At 50.4% G+C, this 24,978-nt stretch overlaps 1 protein-coding gene across 2 annotated transcripts in view; it reads left to right on the top strand.

The window, feature by feature from the left end:
• The first annotated feature begins 4,641 nt into the window (after nucleotides 1–4,641).
• Nucleotides 4,642–24,978, top strand: part of H6PD (hexose-6-phosphate dehydrogenase/glucose 1-dehydrogenase) — a 40,123-nt gene continuing 19,786 nt past the window's right edge. The window contains exons 1-3 of one of the 2 annotated variants that reach the window (XM_065935814.1): nucleotides 4,642–5,108; nucleotides 19,925–20,561; nucleotides 22,025–22,142. In XM_065935814.1, the coding sequence (XP_065791886.1) occupies nucleotides 5,104–5,108; nucleotides 19,925–20,561; nucleotides 22,025–22,142 (760 nt within the window). In that variant the 5' untranslated portion in view covers nucleotides 4,642–5,103. Of the gene's footprint in view, nucleotides 5,109–13,356; nucleotides 13,537–19,924; nucleotides 20,562–22,024; nucleotides 22,143–24,978 lie in introns of those variants that run through there. The other variant, XM_065935813.1, reaches the window with a different exon arrangement.

The following is a 24,978-nucleotide window of genomic DNA, read 5'->3' as shown; positions in this document are numbered from 1 at the left end:
ACATCATCAGGAAAGTGAAAATAAAACCCACAGAATTGGAGAAAATTTTTGCAAATCTGGTAAGGGGCCTGTGTCGAGCACATATAAAAAATTATAACAACTCAATGGTAAAAGAACCCACTTGAAAATGGGTGATGAATATGACTAGATAGTTCTCTAATAAGAAATGACCAATAAGCACATGCAAAGATGCTCAATGTCATGTCAAAGTGAAAGTCGCTCAGTTGTGTCCAACTCTTTGCAGACCCCATGGACTGTACAGTACATGGAATTCTCCAGGCAAGAATACTGGAGCCTGTTCACTTCTTCAGGGGATCTTCCCAATCTGGGGATTGAACCTGTGTTTCCTGCATTGCAGGCAGACTCTTTACCAGCTGAGCCACCAGGGAAGCCCAAAAGGCCACATATTATATGATTCCATTTATATGAAATATACAGTGTAGGAGAATCCACAGGTACAGAAAGTAGATTTGTGGTTCCCTAGGGCTGAGAGAATTGAGGGGAAATAGGGAGTCAGTGCCAACAGGTACATCGTTTCCTGTTGGGGTGATTAAAATGTTCTTAATTGATGTGGTGATGGGTATACAACTGTGTGGCTATATTAAAAAACAATGAATTGTACACTTTATTTTTTTAAACAATGAATTGTACACTTTAAATGGATGAATTGTGTAGCATGCGAATTATATCACAGTAAAACTGTTACCAAAAAAATCATGTGATGAAAATCCTGGAAAATCAAGAGGGTTTGAGAATCTGTGAATTCATAATTTGTGGTAGGCAGAATTATGACTCTCTAAAGCTGTCTAGGCCCCAGTGTGTGGAGTCTGTGAGTATGCCACCTTATATGGCGAAAAGGACTTTGCAGGTATGATTAAAGGTATGGACTCTGAGCTGAGGGAGATGATCCTGGTTTACACAAATGGGCCATCTAATCATATGAATCCTTAAAAGCAGAAGTCTGATCCCAGATCCATCAAAGAAATGAACCTGACAGTAAGGATGAGAGATGCTAAGCACTTGGCCTGCCATTGCTGGCTTTGAAGACTGAGGAAAGGGGTCATAAGCTAGGGAATGTGCAAGTCTTTAGAAGCTAGGAATGGTCCTCAGCTGACAATCACCAAGGCACCAGGAATCTCAGTCCTAAAACCACAAGGATCTGATTTCTGCACCCAAATGAACAAGGAAAGGGCTCCTCATAAAAGGCACACAGCACTGCAACTCTTTGGTTTTAGCCCAGTGAGATCCACATCAGACTTCTGGCCTACAGGACTGTAAGATAACATATTTGTTTTGTTTAAGTCACTAAATGGTAGTGAATTGTTATGGCCGCAATAGAAAACCAACATGTAGCTGTTACTTTACCTAGACTTTAACAAGCTAATATTTAAAACAAGAAAAGAATGTCAGTCTTTCTCATGACTGGGGAGGACAAGGTATACTCATGGCTGAAAATCCACAACACCTGTTCTTTCCTCCCTACCCCATGCAAAGACTGAAGGAGTAAAGCTCACTTAGTGACTGCTGCCCCAAAATAGAAACTGTAACATGATTTTATTTCTAACTCCTCTGCCCTCTCTGGTGAGTCATTCATCTCTCCAGGTCTCACTTTCCACATCTGGGAAGCAGGGTGAATTAACCCTGACTTTGGCCTACCCCACAGTTTAGGAAAAAAAAAAAAACAAACTCAAACAGAGCTCCAGGGTGCTTCTTGGCAGACACAGTTTGGGTCCCAGGACACCCTCCCCTCCACGGGGCATCATTCCTTTATTCTGGCTTCCTTCAGAGAGTTTTGGGTACACCTGGTCCATCAGGATGTGGAGTATCTTGTCACGTGGCCTTGCAGCTGCTGTTAGCACAGAAGTGAGAAAAGCTTCAGGTATCCCAAGGTGCTGAAGCTCATCACAAAGTCCCATGGACAAAGTTTGAGATTTTTGGTTTGGGGAGCCATACTCTCACACCTTGTTGTTGTTCAGTAGCTAAGTCATGTCTGATTGTGACCCCATGGACCGCATCATGCCAAGCTTCCCTGTCCTTCCCTACCTCCTGGAGTTTGCTCAAACTCATATCCATTGAGTTGGTAATCCCATCCAAACATCTCATCCTGTCACCCCCTTCTCCTCCTGCCCTCAATCTTTCCCAGCATCAGGGGTCTTTTCCAATGAGTTGGCTTTTTGCATCAGGTGACCAAGTATTCAGAATCAGTCCTTCCAATGAATATGCAGGGTTGATTTCCTTTAGGATTGCCTGGTTTGATCTCCTTGCTGTCCAAGGGATTCTCAAGAGTCTTCTCCAGCACTACAGCTTGAAAGCATCATGGGACCAAATTGTTTTCATGATGGAAAGAAAGCAAAGTAATGGTTCAGATCAGACTAGGAGGAACAGAGTCAGAAGGAGATTGAGATAGGACTCCAAGACAGGGAGGAGGGCAGAGAAATGAAAACATCTCAACTATGTGTGGGTGTGAAAGTACTTCTCTCATTAGGGAGAAGTGCTGTGACGCTCTAGACTCACTTCATGTTACTCCCCTGATCCACCCCACTGACACCTATGTGGACACAAGCATTTTCTTAATAAGTTGCTTATAGGTGACTTGGCTTTGGGATGTTTTCATTTATTTAAAAATTTTAAATTTTATTTAATGAATTTATTTATTATTGGCTGTGCCGGGTCTTCACTGCTGCATGCAGGCTTTCTCTAGTTGCAGTGAGCAGGGCCTACTCTCTAGTTGCAGTGCTCAGGCTTTCCATTTCGGTGCCTTCTCTTGTTGCAGAGCTCGGGTTCTAGATCACGTGGGCTCAGTTGTCCTGTCGAATGTGGGATCTTAGTTTCCCGACCAGGGATCAAACCCATGTCCCCTGCATTGACAGCTGGATTCTCAACCACTGGACTACCAGGGAAGCCCATGGGGTATTTTTAAAGATGTTCTAGAGGTAATTGAAGATCATTCTCATGATATCTGTACAGGGATCTGGGAAACGTCCCCTCTGCTCATCCCTGTCTCTGGGCACCTGCCTTCTTCCATCTGTACCGCCTTTGGCTTGGGTTTACATGGTATGTGAGTGCACAGTGCGCCCAGGGCCATGAGTGTGGGAAGAGCTCTTGACTGAGTCCTGGCATTGTCTAATATGACCTGGCTGGCCCCTGCCCTAGACCCTCCTACCCACTTCCAGCTGTGGAGGCAGTCTGGCAGGGACCTGGCTCCTTAACTCTCCCTGCAGTTCCCACCCAGCATGGCCAAGTCTTCGCTGACATACAGAAGCTCCCTGAAGGCCCCCAGATGGCCCCTGGCCCTGGTGACCGTGGAGTCCAGCCCTCTTGGCTCCCCAGCCTTCCTGGAACCCTCTTGCCTAATATCCTGTGTGGTAATCATGCCTGTTGGTCCTCCTTATCCTGCTGGCCACTGCCAAGTTCCTTCTGCTAGTTCCTGACATTCCTACCTCTAGTGGAACCTTCATGAAATAAAAAGCTACTAAAAGTTTTTTTTTTTTTCTGGTCAGAATGTCCCCTCTTGGGTGGTCCCACACTCCTCAGCATAGGTGACCAGGTATTCTCCTGTGTCTGGGATGGGAGAAAGGTGGGTCTGAAGAAGGGAAAGAGCTAAAATGCTCAGGAATGGGCATGGAATGGGGGAGCTATGTCCAGGAGGTGGCCCTGGGTGGTCCTGCGTTAACTCAAGGTCACCCAGGGTCAGCTGAGAAGCAGGAAGAAGCAGCTGCTTTTCTGATGGTCATGGCCCCACTGGGGCACTGGCAGCAGTGTAGAGCTGAGAGAAAAGTGATCACCAAGGTGAGGGTGAGGGTAGGCACAGTGTGATCATGGCGAAGAATGGGGCAAAGGACTGGCATACCATCTACTGAGTGCTGAGAGGCAGCTCACCGGTCATCTCCTTTATCATCACCCCATCATCCTACAGATAAGGTCTTCTTCCCATCCACTGTCTTGCTAATAAAGCCCCAGAGGTGCAAGCTACACTTGCTGAGCACTTATCACAGGTGGATGGCTCAGCAGTAAAGAATCCGCCTGAAATGCAGAAGCTGCAGAAGACGCGGGTTCGATTCCTGGGTCGAGAAGATCCCCGGGGAGGGCATGGCAACCCAGTCCAGGGTTGCCAGTCCATTCTTGCCTGGAGAATCCCATGGACAGAGGAGCCTAGTGGGCTACAGTCCATAGGGTCGCAAAGAGTTGGACACGACTGAAGTGACTTAGCACGCAGCACGCAGCGTCTTCAAGGTCACACGAGCATAGGCAGCCTGTTCTCCCACCCCTAAATCACTTCTGGAGATTAAAAATGCGGGGCGCCATGCTGCTCCTTCTACAGATGGAGAAATGCGAGGCCTAAGGTCAAGTGATAAGTTCCAGGTCCCACGGCTTGTGCCAGAATCTGACGAGGACCCAGCAACTCGGCTCCACGACACAACGACTTCCCTCGGCCCTCCCGTGTCCAAGAAGGCGGTCCGGCCCCTACGACGCACGAGAGATTCCAGAAACGCAGAAAAAGGCCCGCTCACTTCGCTCTTAAGACCAGCTCATCCACGCGAACCAGGGAAACATTTGAGAGGGGCCCGCCCACCAACCCCTTGCGACCCGAGCTAGGGGGCGTGGTCTCGCCTGCGTCTCCGCCTCCGCCGCCAGCCCCGGCTCAGCCCCACTGCGCGCGCCCCTCGCCCGGTCCTGCTGCGCGCGCGCGCGTCCTAGGCCCGGGGGCCCCTCTCCGCGCGCCCCTGGCTCGGCCCTACTGCGCGCGCGCGTCCCAGGACCCGGGCCCCACTGAGCGCGCGCCGAGGCCGCAGGGGTTTGACGCCCAGGCCCAGAGGGTCAGCCGCGCTCCCGGACACTGACGTGTCTCGGGTTGGGCCGGGGCGGGCGGTCGGGCCGGACTCGGCCTCGCCCCCCATCCCCCGCTCGCCGCCCCCGGCGTCGCTGGCGAAACCCGAGTGCGCGTTAGGCGCGGGGCCGCGTGACGCGCACCTGTCGGGGCTGGCCGGGCGGGCGGAAGAGAATGCGGCGGGCCCCGACCTGGCCTGAGCCCGGCCAGCAGCACCGCGCGGCCCGCGCCGCCCCCGACGTTTCCCGGAGAAGCGGCCGGCTCTGACGGGCGTGATGAAGTAAGCTGCCTCCCCCGCTTTCTCTCCGGCTTCTTGGGCCGCAGAAGGAGTCTTTTACAGCCGGATGGCGGCTGCGCGCTCCCGCCCCTGAGAACCCGCAGGCCCCGGAGTCCAGCCCCGCGTGGCTGTAAAATCTTCGGGCGTTTGGGAAGAGTCACCCCAGCCACCACCCACCTGCCCCAATTCTCTTCCCCGCGTTCCTTCCGCAAAATATTCACTTCCTGTTCCTCAGATGCCTTGGCGTGGCAGTGCTGCGTGGTGGCGGGTTGGCTGGAGGCAGCCAGGACCCGTCGAGGCTGGTCCGGAAGGGCCAGTGGCGTCTCCTTTTCCTGGACTTTCTGGAATTCAGTTCAGTGAGAGGAGGAATTGGAGCGCCCCCCCCCCCCCCCAACTCCCACCTCCCTTGGGGATCGGCTTAATCTTTGGCACTAGCGCTCAGGTTTCCATCAGCGTTTCAAATACATCAATCCAATGAATGGTTTTCCAGAAGCAGACCTGTCTGGGTCTCTGAAAATCAGCGCACTCAAACTTGAGTGTTTAAACGGAAGTGAGAACTTCTGGAGAAGTCATAAGCTGAAATTCCTTGCCCACCCACCCCACTGTCCCCTAGGCAGGCCTGTGGCTCCTGAAAGGTAGTGAACGCGGGAAACCTTCAAAGACTGGGTGTATTTTAAACTATGTTTTACACTAACTGGGGCTTCCCAGGTGGCTCAGTGCTGAAGAATCTGCCTGCCAATGCAGGAGACACCGGTTTGATCCCTGGGTGGGGAAGATCCTCTGAAGGTGGAAATGGCAACCCACTCCAGTATTCTTGCCTGGGAAGTCCCATGGACAGAGGAACCTGGCGGGCTACTGTCCATGGGATCATAGAAGAGTCAGACACTTTAGTTAGTACGTACTCTATAGTGATGCATAGCGTGTTTGAGCTTAGGAGGCTAATCTTCTGGCAAGTTTTAGGAGCACCTGAGAGGAAAATGCTCAGTGTTTGGCATGAGCAGAGCTCACTTTTAGGCAGTGTTTTTTTTTATGTAACCCTTTCTTTGAGGTACATAGCTGCTCAGCAGATAAACACTCCAGGCAGGCATTCAAGTTATTTTATCCAAAGACTAATAAAATTTACTATTGTGGGATGGTTTTAGGCCCTTTAAAGGGGAAACTGTCAAATCTGTGGGCAAAGGGAAACCAAGAGACACCTTTGGTCATCTGTGGCTAATCCACTTCTCATTTTCTTAAAAAAATATTTATTTGACTGCATCAGGTCTTAGTTGAAGCATGCTAGATCTTTAGTCATGGCATGTGGGATCTAGTTCCCTAACCAGAGATGGAACCCTGGTCTTCTGCATTGGGAGCATGGAGGCTTAGCCACTGGGCCACCAGGGAAGTCCCTACCCACTTCTCATTTTATTGATGGAATTTGAACAAGGGAAAATGTCATTGCTTGTTGCCAGATTTCACCATGGATTCCGCCAGTCCCTAACCCACAGGCAGAGCAGGAAGTCTGGTTTTGCTTTCTGTTACCCTGAACTGGGAGTTGGGTGGCTCTTTTGTCTACAAGACCTCTTACCAGCATTGCCTCCCAAAGTATTTTCACAGCCACGATCTGGGTTTGTTTGGTTTTTTTTTCCTTTTGGCCAGACATTAAAATGAGGTGAATGCTACCCATCTTACAGCTGGAGAAAAGGCCCTGAATAGTTAAGTGAAAGCCCCGGGGCTGCAGGGTTAGAGGTTTGCTCTACTGCTGTATTCTTTGGCCTGGATTATAAACCCCTAATGGACTGGGGTGGAGACTTTTTTAACCATCTCAGGTTTATGCCACTGTTGCTATTTAGTTGCTAAGTCACGTCCAACTTGTTGTGACCCCATGGACTCTAGCCCACCAGGCTCCTCTGTCCACGGGATTTCCTAGGCGAGAATACTGGAGTGGGTTGCCATTTCCTTCTCCAGGGGATCTTCCTGACCCAGGGACTGAACCCACGTCTCCTGCATCAGCAGGCAGATTCTTTACTGTTGAGCCCCCTGGGAAGCCCTCTCAGCTTTATAGCCCTTTGATTTTTCATCAGTTTGACTGGAAGTTCACAAAGTTGTCAGTGAGCTGTTCATTGGCATTTTTTCCTGCTGTGTGAAGTCAGTTGGTTTCCCAGCAGTTCCAAGAGACAAACAAGAAACGCCACTTTATTCATGATGCTCTTGGTTTAATAATGACAGTGGCTAACAATTCTTGGACGCTTACTATATACCAAGCATCGTGCCAGGTGCTTTGTATGGGTTGTCTCCTTTTGTGTTTCTTATCGACTTGTTTTCCCACTCTGGTTGAGGTTGGTTAGTTAATCGTGTCAGACTCTGCAACCCCATGGGCTGCACCACGCCAGGCTTCTTTGTCCATCACCAACTCGGACAAGCTCAAATTCATGTCCATTGAGTTGGTGATGCCATCCAGCCATCTTATCTTCTGTCGTCCCCTTCTCCTCCTGCCGTCAATCTTTCCCAGCATCAGGGTCTTTTCCAGTGAGTCAGTTCTTCACATCAGGTGGCCAAAATATTGGAGCTTCAGCTTCAGCGTCAGTCCTTCCAATGAATATTAAGGACTGATTTCCTTTAAGATTGACTGGTTTGATCTCCTTGCAGTCCAAGGGACTCTCAAGAGTCTTCTGCAACACCACAGTTCAAAAGCATCAATTCTTTGGTGCTCAGCTTTCTTTTTGATCCAACTCTCACATCTATACATGGCTACTGGAAAAACCATAGCTTTGACTAGATGGACCTTTGTTGGCAGAGTAATGTCTCTGCTTTTTAATATGCTGTCTAGGTTGGTCATAGCTTTTCTTCCAAGAAACAAGCGTCTTTTAATTTCATGGCTGCAGTGATTTTGGAGCCCAAGAAAATAGAGTCTGTCACTGTTTCCATTGTTTCCTCATCTATTTGCAATGAAGTGATGGGACCGGATGCCATGATCTTAGTTTTTTGAGTGTTGAGTTTTAAGCCAGCTTCTTCACCCTCCCCTTTCATTTTCATCAAGAGGCTCTTCAGTTCCTCTTCACTGTTTGCCATAAGTGTGGTGTCATCTGCATATCTGAGGTATTGATGCTTCTCCTGGCAATCTTGATTCCAACTTGTGATTCATCCAGCCTGGCATTTCACATGATGTACTCTGCATATAAGTTAAATAAGCATAGTGCAATATACAGCCTTGATGTACTCCTTTCTTAATTTGGAACCAGTACATTGTTCAATGTCCAGTTCTAACTGTTGCTTCTTGACCTGCATACAGATTTCTCAGGAGACAGGTAAGGTGGTCTGGTATTCCCATCTCTTGAAGAATTTTCCACTGTTGTGATCCACACTGTTAACTGCTTTGGTGTAGTCATTAAAGCAGAAGTAGATGTTTTTATGGGACTTTCTTTCTTTTTTGATGAGCCAGCAGATGTTGGCAATTTGATCTCTGGTTCCTCTGCCTTTTCTAAATCCAGTTTGAACATCTGCAAGTTCTCGGTTCACGTACTGTTGAAACCTAGCTTGGAGAATTTTGAACATTACTTTGCCAGCATGTGAGATGAGTGCAATTGTGTGGTAGCTTGAACATTCTTTGGCATTGCCTTTCTTTGGGATTGGAATGAAAACTGACCTTTTCCAGTCCTGTGGCCACTGTTGCGTTTTCCAAATATTCTGGCATATTGAGTGCAGCACTTTCACAGCATCATCTTTTAGGATTTGAAATAGCTCAGCTGGAATTCCATCACCTCCACTAGCTTTGTTTGGAGTGATGCTTCCTAAGGCCCACTTGACTTTGCATTCCAGGATGTCTGGCTCTGGATGATGAGTGATCACCCTATTGTGGTTATTTGGGTCATAAAAATCTTTTTTGTATAGTTCTTCTGTGTATTCTTGCCACCTCTTCTTAATATCTTCTGCTTCTGTTAGGTCCATACTGTTTCTGTCCTTTATCGTGCCCATCTTTGCATGAAATGTTTCCTTGGCATCTCTGATTTTCTTGAATAGATCTCTCGTCTTTCCCATCCTATTGTTTTCCTCTATTTCTCTGCATTGATCACTGAGGACAGCTTTCTTACCTCTCCCTGCTATTCTTTGGAACTCTGCATTCAGATAGGTATATCTTTCCTTTTCTACTTTGCCTTTAGCTTCTCTTCTCCCATGCCTCTCACGCGACTTGGGGAAGGGAGCCGTGGCGCCAGGACACCTTTATAGAGGTCTCCCATGACACAGACGTGGCCACAGTCTGAAGCGAGACAGATACCTAGCAGCACAAATGTTCCACCTGTGGATGGCATCAGGCTTTGCCATGCCTTAGTTCCTTTGGCCTAAGTATAATCGGTGGTTGAGGTTGGAAGAGGTTAAATAACTTATATAAGGTCACGTAGCTACTAAGTAGCTAAGATCCCAGAAACGAGGGCCTCCCCCTTCCCCCAACAAGGGCCTTTCAGGTTTTAACACAGCAACTCAGCCTTAAATGCAGTGTCCTCATGATGTCAGAAGTGAGGTGAGTGAATCACTGTTAGAGTGGACATCGGAGGCCAAGGCCATTCACAGCAGTTGGTGGTCAGGGCAACCTGACCTGAGGAAGCAGAGCTGCTGACCAGTTTGGGTCGCTTATGGGAATGTTTAGACCACTGTAATTCTGATCTTGGAAGGGAGCAGAATCTGTGTCCACTTAAACAATGTTGTTATTGGCTTTTTTTTTCCCTAGTCTTTTTGAAAAATGTGTATTTATATATTTATTTGACTGCACTGGGTCTTAGTTGTGGCTCTCAGGATCTTCAGTCTTCATTGCAGCATCCGAACTCTTAGTCGCATGTGGGATCTAGTTTTCCTTCCAGGGGTGGAACCTGGGCCCCCTGCATTGGTACTGTGGAGTCTTAGCCACTCCACCATGGAAGTTCCTCTAAAACAGTGTTTTAAATTTGTCATTTGGGGTTGTAGTCACACATTTTTTTTTTTGCTTACCACACTGCACCAGGTTTAATAGTGGCCTCCAAAGGTGTGCCCAAGTTATAACCCCAGAACCTGCAAAGGTGACTTTATTTGGAAAAATGATCTTTGCACATGTAATTGTGGATGTTTAGATGAGATCACCCTGGATTTAGGGTGGACCCTTTTTTGTGTACAGTCATGTCTGACTCTTTGTGACTCCATGGACTGTAGCCTGCCAGGCTCCTCTGTCCACAGAATTTTCCAGGCAAGACGGCAAGAATACTGGAGGCGGTTGCCATTTCCTATTCCATGTCACACATTTTAGAGGTAGGTGGGAAGAAGGTGCTGGAACCAGACTACCTGGATTCAAGTCCTGTCACCTCTAAGCTGCCTGACCTTCAGTAAGTTATTTTCTCTCTCTGCTCCTTGGTTTCCTCTCTTCTCATTCTAAAAATGGGTACAGTAATAGTACCTACCTCATGCTGTTCTATGCTCAGTTGTGTCCAACTCTTGGTGACCTCGTTCATGGACTATAGTCCATCAGGCTCCTCTGCCCGTGGAATTTTCCAGGCAAGAATACTGGAGTGGGTTGCTGTTTCCTTCTCCAGGGGATCTTCCCAACACAGGGATCGAACCTGCGTCTCCTGTGTCTCCTGCATTGGCAGGTGGATTCTTTACCACTGCGCCGCCTGGGAAGCCATGTACCTCATAAGCTGTGGCAAGAATTAAATGATGTGACATATGTGAAGCTCTTAGCCCCGTATTTTGCGTTTAGTTAAATGCTCTATAAATGTCTCTTATTATTTATAGCATCATTTCTGATAGTGAGCTGCTGCTAATGTGTGCTGTGTCACAGTGCTTGAGGTCACCATTAAAGAGTCAGCATCCACACAGGGCCGCCCATGCAGAGTTGACAGTGGTCTTGGGCAAATGGGATTTATTTGTTCATTCAGCAAATGTTTATTGCGTACCTTCTGTGGGCCAGGCCCCACTTTTTTAAAAAATTAATTAACTGACTGATTTTGGCTGTGCTGTATCTTCATTGCTGGGCGAGGGCCTTCTCTTGTTGCCCAGCACGAGCTCTAGGGAGAGAGGGCCCAGTAGTTGTGGAGCACAGGCTTAGTTGCCCTGTGGGCATGTGGAATCTTCCCAGATCAAGGATCGAACCCTGTGTCCCCTGCTTTGGCAGGCAGATTCCTATCCACTGTCCCACTAGGGAAGCCCCAGGCCTTGTTTTGGATACTGGAGATAGGCAGTGAACAAAACAGAAAAACCCATGTCATCATAGGCACTTAATTATAGGTTCTTGAGGGGAGGGGTGATAGACGATAAACAAAAAAAATCTGCTTATCACATGTGGATATGTACTATGGGGAGACATAAAGCAGGGGATGAGATGAGGGTTGGAGGTTTACACTTTTACAGAGTCAGCTGAGAAAGCCTCAGTGAGGTGACATTTCAGCAAAGAATTAAAATTAGTGAGGGAGTGAGGCACGTGGATATCTGCAGGGAAAAGTAGGTCAGGCAGTGAGAACAGCAGGTACAAGGGCCCTGGGGCAGGAGGATGGGTGGCTGGAGCCCAGAGAGGGGCAGAGTAGGAGAAAAGATCGAGAGGTAAGAGATGGAAGGCCAGAGTGTGTAGACCCTGCCGGCCACCGAAGAGAAGGACAGGATCTGACCACAGAGCACTCCAGCTCCTGGGTTCAGGCAAAGATGGAAATGAGAGGCCAGGGAGGTGGTTTCACACAAAGGTGATGGTGGCTAGGACCAGAGTGGAGAGATGGAATGTGACGAGAATGGTGAGAAGTAGTTGTATTCTAGGTAAATGTTGGTGACAGAAACCACAGGACTTGCTGTCACATCGGATGCCCCAAGGTCTCTGGCCTGAGCCCCTGGAAGGGGGGAGTTTCCGTTTACTGAGGATGGGCGATCTGCGTTTGGAGGGTTTGGGAGATAAGTCAGTTTGTTTTGAATGTGATACGTCTTGTAGACACCCAGCTGTTGGTGTCATCGCAGTTGACTGTGTGAGACTGTGTGAGACTGAGTTTAGGGGGAGAAAGTCCAGGCTGGAAATAACAGCTTGGTGCACAGGCAGTTGTGTGTTGGTAAATGTTTACCATCCTCTGGAAGAGGTGGCAGTTGGTGGCCAGGAGCCAACTTGATAGCATTTGCCAACACCTGCCGCATAAATAAATGTTCCCACGCCGGCCAGTTTCAAGCACGCCATTACAGAATACCTTCACCTTATAGATACCAGTCAATCCTAAAGGAATATTCATTGAATAACCCTGAATATTCATTGGAAGGACTGATGCTAAAGCTCCAATACTTTGGCAACCTGATGCGAAGAGCTGACTCACTGGAAAAGACCCTGATGCTGGGAAAGATCGAAGGCAAAGGGAGAAGGGGAAGGCAGAGGATGAGATGCTTGGATGGCGTCACTGATGCAATAGACATGAATTTGAGCAAACTACGAGAGAGAGTGGAGGACAGAAGAGCCTGGTATGCTGCAGTCCATGGGCTCGCAAAGAGTTGGACACGACTTTGTGACTGAACAACAACAGATGCAGTAGGTTAAATAATGTCAAGAGCATAGATAATAGTAACATGAAGTAAATCAATTAGGGACTATTGAGTGTTTAATATCTTTGTTTTTAAATATAGCTTCTTTGATTCTGAATTCCCGTAATTCGGTTTTAATAGGGGCTGTGTTTAACAACTGACTTGATAAATTTCTGAAAATTTAGGAATTGAATCTCTCATGCAGATATGTGGTGGCTCTCACACACCATTTGAATTGCAGGGACCAAAGATCGACTTCACGAGGTGATGGGAGTAAGGATTCTATGAGTTTAGGGGGGGATGTGGTCTCAGAGCCGATCTTGGGGTTCTGTCCCTTGTCTAGCTCCAAGGGGTTGAATGCAGGTCATAGTTGATGATTATGGGTTTGACTTGCCTCCGCATAGGGGTGTCTGTACAGAAGGCCCAGAGAACAGAGGAGACAGTGTGGGAAACATACTGGAGCTGGCGAGTATAGAAGGGACCGGCACATCCCCTTGTACTTCAGCAAAAACTCCTCTTCACTTTGAACTTTTGTTTCACTCCCACACACTCTTGTAAAAAATACCAAGCTCATGAGCTGTGATTTGAAGAAAATTCCTCTTCCCCCTGCATGGCAAACAGAAAACAGAGGTCAAAGGTGTGGATGTGTCACCAGGGAAGGGACAGAGTGCCAGCAACCGCTAGCGTCCACCTCCTGGCTCCTTTCTCCTGCCCCTTGCCTGCTGGGGCCAGAGGGTCAGAGCTGCTTCCTCCGGTGGTTTCCCAGAACCGGCTCTGCCACCCAAGTGCCCGCCCAGGTCGGGGCTGTGCCAAGACTGGTCTTGGGTGCGCCCCACGTCTGCCTCTCTCGCTTGGGAACCCTGCTTCTGGTCCATACCCTCTGTCTGGCCACGTCCACGCTTGCAGCTTTGGGGATGTTAGCAGAACCGCACTTCAAAAGGTGAGTCTCCCAGAAGGTCCAGTAGGAACCCCTCACCCCGGAGCTGGGGGCAGCGAGAGGTGCTCTGGACTCTGGACATGGGCCTGTCCAGTCCCGACTCTTGGATGAGCCTGTCACACTCTGGAAAAAGCCTCCGCCACACCTCACTTTGTAGCAATGTGGGTGCTAGTGGTAAAGCAGGAGATGTAAGAGATGTGGGTTCGACCCTGGGTTGGGAAGATCCCCTGGAGGAGGGCACGACAACCCACTCCAGTATTTTTTTTTTCATTTATTTTTATTAGTTGGAGGCTAATTATAATATTGTAGTGGTTTTGCCATACACTGTCATGAATCAGCCATGGATTTACATGTGTCCCCTATCCCGATCCCCCCTCCCACCTCCCTCCTCATCTGATCCCTCTGGGTCTTCCCAGTGCACCAGCCCTGAGCACTTGTCTCATGCATCCAACCTGGACTGGTGATCTGTTTCACCCTTGACAGTATACTTGTTTCAATGCTATTCTCTCAGAACATCCCACTCTCACCTTCTCCCACAGAGTCCCAAAGTCTGTTCTGTATATCCATGTCTCTTTTTCTCTTTTGCATATAGGGTTATTGTTACCATCTTTTTAAATTCCATATATATGTGTTAGTATACTGTATTGGTCTTTATCTTTCTGGCTTACTTCACTCTGTATAATGGGCTCCAGTTTCATCCATCTCATTAGAACTGATTCAAATGAATTCTTTTTAATGGCTGAGTAATATTCCATGGTGTGTATGTACCACAGCTTCCTTATCCATTCGTCTGCTGATGGGCATCTAGGTTGCTTCCATGTCCTGGCAGTTATAAACAGTGCTGCGATGAACACTGGGGTGCACGTGTCTCTTTCAGATCTAGTTTCCTTGGTGTGTATGCCCAGGAGTGGGATTGCTGGGTCATATGGCAGTTCTATTTCCAGTTTTTTAAGGAATCTCCACACTGTTCTCCATAGTGGCTGTACTAGTTTGCATTCCCACCAACAGTGTAAGAGGGTTCTCTTTTCTCCACACCCTCTCCAGCACCCACACCAGTATTCTTGCCTGGAAAATTCCATGGACAGAGGAGCCTGGCAGGCTCTGGTCCATAGGGTTGAACAAGATTCAGACACAACTGAAGTGATTTAGCATGCACGCATGTGCATGCTGCTGGCAAGTATTTGGAGTAATAATTGTAAATGAGATTGCATCCTCCATACACTGAAGTTAGAGCTTCAGAGAGCTTGGCCTTTTAACTTCTGAGTGACTCTCAGTTATCAGTACCATGCTTCCTACTTCAGTCCTGTGTTTCCTGGCCTAAACTGCCTATAGAAAGGTGATGGCCATTTCCCACATAATAGAGAGGTTATCTCCTTCCGTTGGAAAACAGAGTTTCCTGGGAGGAAAGTGCTGTCGAGCTTCTCTAGCTGCCTCTCTTCACAGGTGGGGAAACTGCAGTTCCCAGCTAGGAAGATGCAAGTTCAAGGTTACAAGATGTTTAGATTTTTCTGTGTACTAATCACCACATGTTCCAGTCCACAGTTGAATACACTGTCCTCCTGTCCTGGTGGCTCGTACATTGCACTCATGGTTTTCTTGTTTATTAACTAAACATAGATGCAGTTCATAGCAGGATTGGCCGTTGGAATGCCACTTCTGTGTTTTTTTGGCCAAGTTCAAGTATGTAATCTTAGGAGATGTATTTCATAGCCCATTGCTCTCAGAGGAGGCAAGGAAGCAGGAGAAAGTTTTTCAGAAAATCCTTCAGAAGAAGAGGCTTGCAGCTCGAGAGCAGTTTAGGCCACAGGTGGCCATGGAGCCTCGATCCCTGTTACCTCTGCTCCAGGGGCTAGGAGCCTGGTCTTGACTTTGATGTAATTGGACTTCTCGGAACCTGTTTATTCCTCTGTTGGGGCAACAGAGAGGACATCTGTATACCTGTGTACCTATCTTCTCAGGGTATAAGGGCAAGCAGGGGTGGTGTTGCATAGACGTCTGGGTGTGTCCTGTACTGTCTGCAGGGCTGGGCTCTGGAGCTCCCGAGAGGAGGGAGCAGCACAGGTCTTCCTGGCAGCTGCAGCAGCCTGATGCCGTGCTGGGCAGGGGCAGGGCGCACGCTACATTAATTAGCGTTTGCTTTTTGTTGTTGTTGGCTTTTAATGTGTGTATGTGTATGCATGCAGTGTGTATGTGCTCAGTCATGTCTGACTCTTTGCAGCTCCATAGAGTGTAACCCACCAGGTTCCTCTATCCATAAGATTTCCCAGGCAAGAATACTGGAGTGGGTTGCCATTTCCTCCCCCAGGAGATGTTCCCGACCCAGGGATCAAACTTGCGTCTCTTGCATTGACAGTTGGATTCTTTACCACTGCGCCACCTGGGAAACCCAGTATATATTATATGTACATTTGGCTGTCCTGGGTCTTCTGGAGAAGGGTATGGCAATCCACTCTAGTATTCTTGCTTAGAGAATTCCGTGGACAGAGTAGCTGGTGAGCTCCAGTCCATGGGGTCGCACAGAGCCAGACAAGACCGAAGTGACTGAGTGCACACACATCCACTGGGTCTTAGGTGTGACATGTGAGATCTAGTTCCCTGATTAGGGGTCAAACCCAGGCCCCTGCTTTGAGAACGAGGAGTCTTAGCCACTGGACCACCAGGGAAGTCTCTAACTTAGCATTTGTATAGGGTTTTTGTCACTGGTGTCTTCTCAGCTAGTCTTTGCAGACCTCCATTTAGTTTGGGGGGTATTAGCCCGTTTGATAGGTGAGGACTGACAGATGACTTGATTGGATCACGCAGAGCTCGGACATGGCCTTAAACCCAGGTCCTCTGACCCAAAGGCCACCTTCCTCCACTCGACTCGGGGAGCCATTTCACACAGCGCCTGGGACCTTGGGCTCTGGAACTGGACAGTGGACTTGGCCTGCTGTCTGCTCATCTGTGAAATGGGATCCTTGCAGAACTCCTTCCCAGCGCTGTGTGGAGGGAAGGTTGAGACTCTGTGTTTACATCGTCTGGCACACACTGACTGCTAGGTAGATGTCAGGTTTATTAGGCTTGAGGTTATCAGTAACCAGGTTTTGAAGGAGGATGGGTCCATTGCCAACATTCAAGGTGGCTTTGAAATGCCCATGTTTGCACCTGCCCTGGGCCCACTGGGGTCAGAGGTTCACTGTCCTGGCGAAGGCAGTAGGAGGCAGGAATGTGCATTTTGAGGGGACTTTCCTGGGGACTCTCCCCACAGTGCCAGAGACCCAGGTTCAATTCCTGGATCAGAGAAGATTCCCTGGAGGAGGGGATGGCAACCCACTCCAGTATTCTTGCCTGGAGAATCCTATAGACAGAGAAGCCTGGCGGGTTACAGTCCATGAGGTTGCAAAGAGTTGGATACGACAGAAGCAACTTAACACATATACATGCACATGCATTTTGAAAACCCTGCAGCCGAATCAGATCTGATGCTCTCCTCTGACACTGGCCCTGACTCGGCTTCACTGCTCAGCGTTCCAGACCCTGCTTCTCTCGGTGGGCTCTTTGGGCCAGCTTTCAGCACCTTAGGCCCCATCCCCAGACCCTCTGCCCCAGAATCTGCATTTTTGAAAGAATTCTCCAAGAGATTCATAAGCACATTGGAGTTTGAGAAACACTGTTAAGGTTAAAAAACATGGTAATAAGAAAAGCAGACGCTCAGGACTGCTCCCTTCCTGACTCATTTAGGAAAGGGTTGTTCCCTGGTTGTTTAGCAATCACAGAGTAAGCGGCCGTGTTGCAATAACTGATATTTCTGATGTGTATTTGTTTAAAGGAGGCTGGGGATGTAAGCAAGAGATAAGGGCATCTAACCTGAGCTCTGGGAGCCCGGAGAGGGCTGGGCAGAGAAGACTGCAGCAGACTTCAGAGTCAGAACACAGTTAAGTGGAGGCCTTGGGGTTGGCTCAGGTTTTCTGCCATTTCCTGGGGTGGGGGTAGCAGTGCTGGCCCTCCGAGCTCCCTCACCTGCCTCAGCCGGCCTGTTCAGACCTCTGGCTGCCAGTGTCCGATCAGGAGCTCCGAGACGCAGCTGCCAGCTGGCGGCTCCTCCTTCTCCAGGCTGTTCCCTGGGATTCAGATTTCTCGCTGCCTCTTTCCCGCACTGACCTTGCAGCTTTTCCTTCCCTCCAAACATGGGTGGTTTGCCAGTTAAGAAGGAAGTGCTTGACGGGCCAAGGATAGGGATCGGAAAGCAGAAGAGGAAAGTTGAATGGCTCTGTGGTCTGAATTCGGGCACGAGTGCTGATAATGGACAGTGGAAGAGGAGGCTGGGGGTGCTGTGCGTTGGGTCCCTTGGTCCTTCAGTTAGACCTCCCATGATGGGAAGGTCTGGTGTCCTATAGATTCTGGTGCAGACACTGTTGCTGGGTCCTCATCTTGGTTTGACCACTAACTGAGGCCATGTTGGAGATGAATCTCAAGAGAGGTGGGGAAAGAAGGGAAGGGCAGAGTGAGGGGAGGGGCCTGATGTCAGAGTGGGGGACAGATCTGGTCCCTCAATACAGCGGATGGTGTTGGGGTGAGGGGAGGTCTGCAGGGCCTTTTCAGAATTCCTTCTGTCTCTTTAAACCTCAGTTTCCCCATCTGCATAACTAGATTGGCACCTCATTGTTGAAGACTGTGTTAACCCTTTATTGGGGAGAACACCTGCCATATAATCAGTGCCAAACCAGTCATCCTCGTTTTTTCTTCAGTCCTCCCACACCCCAGGCTGGGCCCCAGGCCCCGACCTGGGTCTGAGAGCCGTGTCACGTTCCTCCCCATTCCTTCTGTCTTTCCTCCAAAGCACTGGCCTTGGCAGGGACTTGGAGAATGGGAGAGCCAGGGAGTAAGAATTGAATATATCCAGCCCTACAGCCTCAGTCTGAACAGAAGGCCAGAGAAAGTAAACCCTCTTTGTGTCATGACAGGTCTGGGACCTTGCATTTCCTGCATGTCAGCTGCTTCAGTTTAGACTGAAAACCAGCCAAGAAGTTAGACTAACCTCAGGGAGACCGTAGTGTGTAATTCCTGCCCATCAGCTCTGGAGTCAAGGAGCCTGATGCCTGCTTGGCTTTCCCCACTTTCTCACCACAGGACTTTCACCTGCCTGAGCCTCAGCTTGTCTGTCTCTAGAAGTGGGAGACTGTGATAGTACTCCTCCACTGGTTCTTTTTTTCCTGTAATATTTCTTTATTTGGCTGCGCTGGGTCTTAGTTGCGGCACATGTGAATTTCGATGTTTGTTGCAGCATGCAGGATCTTTTAGTTGCAGCTTGTGACTTCTTAGTTGCAGCGTGTGGGATCTAGTGCCCTGACCAGGAATTGAAGCTGAGCCTCCTGCAGTGGTAGCTCAGAGTCTTAGCCAGGGAAGTCCCCCCTCTGCTGGTTCTCTGCAAGGCTCTTGTCTGGATTCAGGGAAATCTGATGCACAGAAATATTTAGCTCAGTGTTTGGCACATGCCAGCATTCAGGGTTTGATGCTATTAACATATGTTATAATGTATGCTAACCCATCCTAGTCCCATAATGATAGCCACCACTTATCTAGTGCTTAATAGGTGGTAGGCATTGTCCAAGACATTCTCAGCAGTCACTCATTTCCTTTTTTTAACAGCCCTCTGGTGTAGGTACCATGAATACCCTCGTTTCTGATGAGGAAACTGAGGTACAGAGAGGTTAAATAATTGTTCAAGTTCAGGGTTGAGCTGGGAGTCAAACTCGGTTGGTTCCAGAATCCATGTTTTTGATCACAGTGCTGCAGCAATGATTAGTGGTCATTTTGTGGACTTCCCTGGCAGTCTGTGGCTAATACTCTGTGTTCCCAGTGCGGGGGGGATGGGTTCTGTCCCTGGTCAGGGAAGATCCTGCATGCTGAGTGGCCAGAAAAAAAAAATGTTAGTGGTCACTTTGTGCTTGGGGTCCAATAGATACGGGAAAAGCAGATGGAGAAGTGAGGGGGCGACGATGTCCCCCCAGCTCCATGGTCATCTAGGACCATGGCCTGCTGCTCTGATGACCCCGGCCACCCGTGCTCATGGACAAGATTGGTGTTGATCATAGCATGGACGGCTCCAAGCGCACGACCACGCTGGGATCTCCCTGGGGGCTGCCGCTCCCACACAGAACGGCCCCCCTCCAGTGAGTGGCGTTATCTCTGCTTACAGGGCAGGCTCCCGGCCCACTGGCTGCTTGGCACAGAAGCCAGGCTGTGAGGAGGGAGAGCGGAGCTGTGCGACTGAAATATTTTCCTGCGAAACAGGTGGCTGTTCCTTGCCAGGCAGGAAATGTTTGATAACCTAAGGATGATTTCTCCCCCCCAACATCACAGCCACTGAGCCATGTCTGATCCTTGCTTGTTGCTTCTCTGTCTTTCCTAGGCGCCCAGGCGTCTGGAAGATGCTCATGGCGGCTGTGTGCGTGGCCCTGCTCAGCGGCTTGCAGGCCCAGGATCTCCCCGGACAGGTTTCCATCATCCTGCTGGGAGCCACCGGGGACCTGGCCAGAAAGTACCTGTGGCAGGGCCTGTTCCATCTGTACCTGGAGGAGGTGGGGAAGGGCCACCATTTTCGCTTCCACGGGGCTGCTCTGACGAGCACCGAGCAGGGCCAAGAGGTCATCGCCAAGGTCCTGGAGTCCCTGTCCTGCCCCAGGGACGTGGCCCCGGGTCACTGTGCTGAACTAAAGGCTCAGTTCCAGCAGCTGAGTGAGTACCGCCAGCTGAAGACGCCCGAGGACTACCTGGCCCTGAGCAAGGACATCAAGGCCCAAGTCGAGCATGAAGGCCTCCGGGAGACTGGCCGAATTTTCTACCTCTCAGTGCCACCCTTTGCCTACGTGGACATTGCCCGAAACATCAACAGCAGCTGCCGGCCAGGCCCCGGTGCCTGGCTGCGAGTCGTGCTTGAGAAACCCTTTGGCCATGACCTCCACTCTGCCCAACAGCTGGCCGCAGAACTGGGGAGCTTTTTCCGGGAAGAGGAGATGTACCGGGTGGACCATTACCTGGGCAAGCAGGTGAGCCGCAGCCCGGAGCCTGCAGGGTAGAGGGAGCTGGGGTAGGTAAGACCCTGTCCTCAGGGTGGCGCCACTGAGTGTGGGATTGGCCCCGAAGGCATCGTGAGATCTGGGCTCCCTTGGTCATCTTGACTCTGGGCAGGAGGTGAGTGGAAACGGCAGGACTGCTTGGCCCTTGCCCATGTGTCCTGTTATTTTTGTATCCTGTCTTCTGTTTCCCACCCTTGGTCTGGTCTCTGATTCCTCAGCATGGCCCCGTGTTCTGTACCGAGGGTGCCCTGAGACTCTGGGGTCTGGGCCCGGCTTCCGGGTGGGCATGCTGTGAGGATTAGAATTAACCACGTTACTTCGCATCCATCTGCCTTTTCTCAACACCTTTTCCTTTCCGGGTTCTGTTTTGAGTCAGAAGCCTGGTGACAAGATCTTAAAACAGGATAGGGACTCTTTGAATCCTTGCTTCTCATCCAGGCTCTATGGTGAAGCAAGGGGCTGGCCTCCTGGGTGAGGCTGGTCAGCTGGCCAGTTCAATCTGAGCAGACCCTCAGGACACCTTTTCTTGGAAACCAGAGCAGAAAACACATGAACACAGGTGTTCTTTGGCCCTGACCAGGCCATGGGCCCAGGGCCACATTGGGGTCATCACGGAGTCATCTGGGGTGGAGGCATTGCCTTACATCCAGTTCTCTTTGGAGCTACAGTGTTCCAAAGATAAGCCCTTAGACCAATGCCTGTCCTGGTAGGTTTTCACTTGTTTAGGGGAAAATTATGTAAAAAAAAATTCTGGATGGTGTTCAATTTGAAACTTTTCTTGCTCCAATTTTAGTGTTAAAACACCTTTCTTTTATTAAAAATGGATAGTAATAGAAGATCAGTTCAGTTCAGTCGCTCAGTCATGTCTGACTCTTTGCGACCCCATGGACTGCAGCATGCCAGGCTTCCCTGTCCATCACCAACTCCCGGAGCTTGCTCAAACTCATGTCCATCAAGTCGGTGATGCCATCCAACCATCTCATCCTCTTTCGTCCCCTTCTCCTCCTGCCTTCAGTCTTTCCCAGCATCAGGGTCTTTTCCAATGAGTCAGTTCTTCCCATCAGGTGGCCAAAGTATTGGAGTTTCATCTTCAGCATCAGTCCTTCCAATGAATATTCAGGACTGATTTCCTTTAAGATTGACTAATTGGATCTCCTTGCAGTCCAAGGGACTCTCAAGAGTCTTCTCTAACACCACAGTTCAGAAGCATCAATAGAAGGTAGAGAATCTAAAAAAGGCTGCTAACCCTGTGGAGGTCACTGAGAGATTCTTGAGTCCTTACTGGGCTGTGAAGGCCTGGCATCCGGGGACTTTTTGCTCCCGAGAGTGTCTCCTCTGAGTGGGATGGAGAGGTTGCGGGCCCTTCCGTGGGGTCAGGATTCCTTCTTGGTCCCCAGAGAAACCCACAGCTCTGCAGTCTTTCTCCCTGGCAGGTAGTGGCCCAGATCCTGCCTTTCCGAGACCAGAACCGTGCAGCCCTGGACGGCCTCTGGAACCGGCACCACGTGGAGCGGGTGGAAGTCGTCATGAAGGAGACACTGGACGTGGAAGGTGCGTGAGTGGTCCCCGCCTTGCATCAGTGGTTTGGCATTGGCCCCCAGGGCGCCGTGGCCAGTGGTGTGTGTGTGCATGCTCAGTCACGAAATCGTGTCCAACTCTTTTGAGACCCCATGGACTGTAACTCGCCAGGCTCCTCTGTCCATCAGATTTTCCAGGCAAGAATACTGGAGTGGCTTGCCATTTTTCTCCTCCAGTGCTTGCTTAGAAGATTTCGCTGGTGTGCAGTCTCCTTTCAGGGCCTGTGTGTGCCCAGTTCTGGGCCATGCTATACCCCAGGGTGCCCACAGGCAAGCCCCAGATGGTGACGTCTGCCCTTAGGGAGCATGTAGTTGGGTTATGTAGACTTGGCCAAGGCACTGAAATACTGGCTGGCAGTAAACCCTGGGAGGTAAGCTGCCTTCCTTGTTGAGTGTGGTGGAGACCATCAGCGCGCAGGGCTCCCAGGCTTCTGCTTACAGCAGCAGCCCCCTCTGCTTTCATCTCCTCTCTTCTCTTTACCTCCCGTCCTTCCGGTTCATTCATTCTCAGCTCAGTGGTTGCATTGTCAGGGAGGCCTGCTGCCTGTCCCAACAAGGTCCACTCCTGCCGCACACTCCAAGCGAACACGCCTCCCTTCCCTGTCCCTCCTTGGCCTCGTCTCATTCCCCCGTCTGTCTGTCTGTCCCTCTGGACTGGAGGCTTTAGGCCACCTCCTTGCTGGCACCTGGCACGCACCTGGGAAGTGCTGACCAAACACTGCAGGAATCAGCAGTATTGACCTGGGAGTCAGGACACCTGCATGTCAGGCCCGTCTCTTCCCCTGAGTGACCTCACTGCGTCCTGTCCCTCATCTGTGTGGCCACCGACTTGTGTCAACCACAGCAGCTGAGGCTCCTTGAGCCCTGGCTTTCTGTGACTCCATCACATCTCGTGAGCATTGGCCGTATGTGTTCAGAGCTCCGGTTCGTTTACCCCAATGATAAAAGCTAGTTCTTATCGTGTCCTGAGGCCCCAATAGCCAAATGGGAAGGGCGCTATTATTAGCCTCCACCTACGGATGAAGTTTGGTGATGAGCCCAAGGTCACGGCCGGATATGGTGTAGCCAGGTCCCTGTCCAGGCAGTCTGGCTCCAGCCCCGGGCTCTGCACCATGGCAGCCAGCTCATCCCCCAACTGCGTGCTGCAGCCCTAGGCTGTTGTCCCACCCTTCGGTGTGGGCCTGGGCAGAAAGGTGGGCCCCAGACCCCTTGGGCCCAGAAGGGGCCCAGGAGGTCTGTGTCTCTTCTCCGCTCCGTTCCTCCCGTCAGCTTTCTCCTCTTTCCCCTTTGAAGTGTGTTTAGGGCTGGAAGCTCTGGTTGGGTGTGTGTGGGGGTTTCAGGGATGGGGACCCAGCTGCCTCATGGGTTCACCTGGGGATATATATTGGGACAGACTCCAGAATGAATGATGCAAGTGGTACTGTCAGGGCCAGGTGGGAGGAACAGTGGGCTAGGGTACCAGACAGGAGCCAGCCTCCAAGGGCCCTACCATCCTAAAGAGGAGCTGGGCTTCTCTGTCTGGAACCTGTGTGAGAAAAGGGTGCTCTCCCCACTGCAGTGAGCCTTCATGGCTCTCCTCAGGCCTTCCAGATTTCTTCTCCTGTCCTCAGCAGGGGCTCAGACTGTGGGTTTCCACCCGGGGCCTATGTGTGCCTCCTGTCCTGGTAGGACTGAGGGCTGGGTCGTGCCCTGGCTTCATCCGCAGAGACATGACCTACAGATGACCTACAGATCTGGTGCCAAGCGCCTGGCTGGGGGCAGGTGGGGGCCAGCCCCTCTCTGCCCGGATGTGACACTGGGTCTCCTCTCCCCCCCCATTTCTGGCAGCTCCTTCCACAGTCCTACCCTGTGATGTCTGGAATCACCAATTGGGCTCACAATTGGGAGTCACCAATTGGGTGTTGTTGCTTCTTATTTCTTCCATCCTGCCCCATCGTTCTTGGTTGTTGTTGTTCAGTCACTAAGTCCCAACCAACTCTTTTGGACCCCATGGAATGCTGCATGCCAGGCTTCCCTATCCTTCATTATCTGCCGGAGTTAGTTCAAACTCATGTCCATTGAGTTGGTGATGCCATCCAACCATCTCATCCTCTGTCGTCCCCTTCTCCACCTGCCTTCAATCTTTCCCAGCATCAGGGTCTTTTCCTATGAATCAGCTCTTCACATGAGGTGGCCAAAGTGTTGGAACCATTCTTCTTGATATTTGATGTCATTTGTAGAATCCATATGAAGCCAGGAGCTAGGCAAAGGCCCTTCCTTGCAAAGGTACCTTTGAATGTCGGAGAAAGGAAAGCAGAAAGGAAGACAGAAAGGTAGGCCAAGGTCTGAGCAGATCTGTTAGTCGTGGCAAGCCCATGGCAGGGAGAATCTTGGGTTTGACTGCTAGTATGACGGCTGAGGTTTAGAGCGGAGGGCGGCCTGTGGCTCTGCCTCCAGGGCTGCTATGTGGGACCAGAGCACCAGCCCGGTTGCCTTTGGGGTGTGGGTTCCGAGCAGTGGGTCTTATTTTTGCCAGCTCTAGAGTACATGCTGCTTCACTGGGCCCAGAGCAGGGCAGGTCTTGGGGACCCACCGATGTGCGGGGCTCACAGCCAGGGCAGGGCTGGTTCCGACCACTCTCCTTGTCAGAGGTGGCCAGTGGCACGGCAGCTGTCCTGGGTTCCACATCTCCCTGGGCAGGTGTGTGCACAGGCCTGATGGTGTAGGGTGGGATGACTTCCTGCCTCTGTGTTCATCCCTTCAGCGAGGGGCTATGGACCTGGGTCCTTGGGAACAGCCAGAACTGGGGGTTCTCTTCCCTGTGCCTCTGT

This window comes from Muntiacus reevesi, chromosome 5 (genome assembly GCF_963930625.1).
Source record: "Muntiacus reevesi chromosome 5, mMunRee1.1, whole genome shotgun sequence".
Lineage (NCBI taxonomy): Eukaryota > Metazoa > Chordata > Mammalia > Artiodactyla > Cervidae > Muntiacus > Muntiacus reevesi.
Note: the sequence above shows the minus strand (reverse complement) of the source record. Positions and strands in the feature narration are given on the sequence as shown.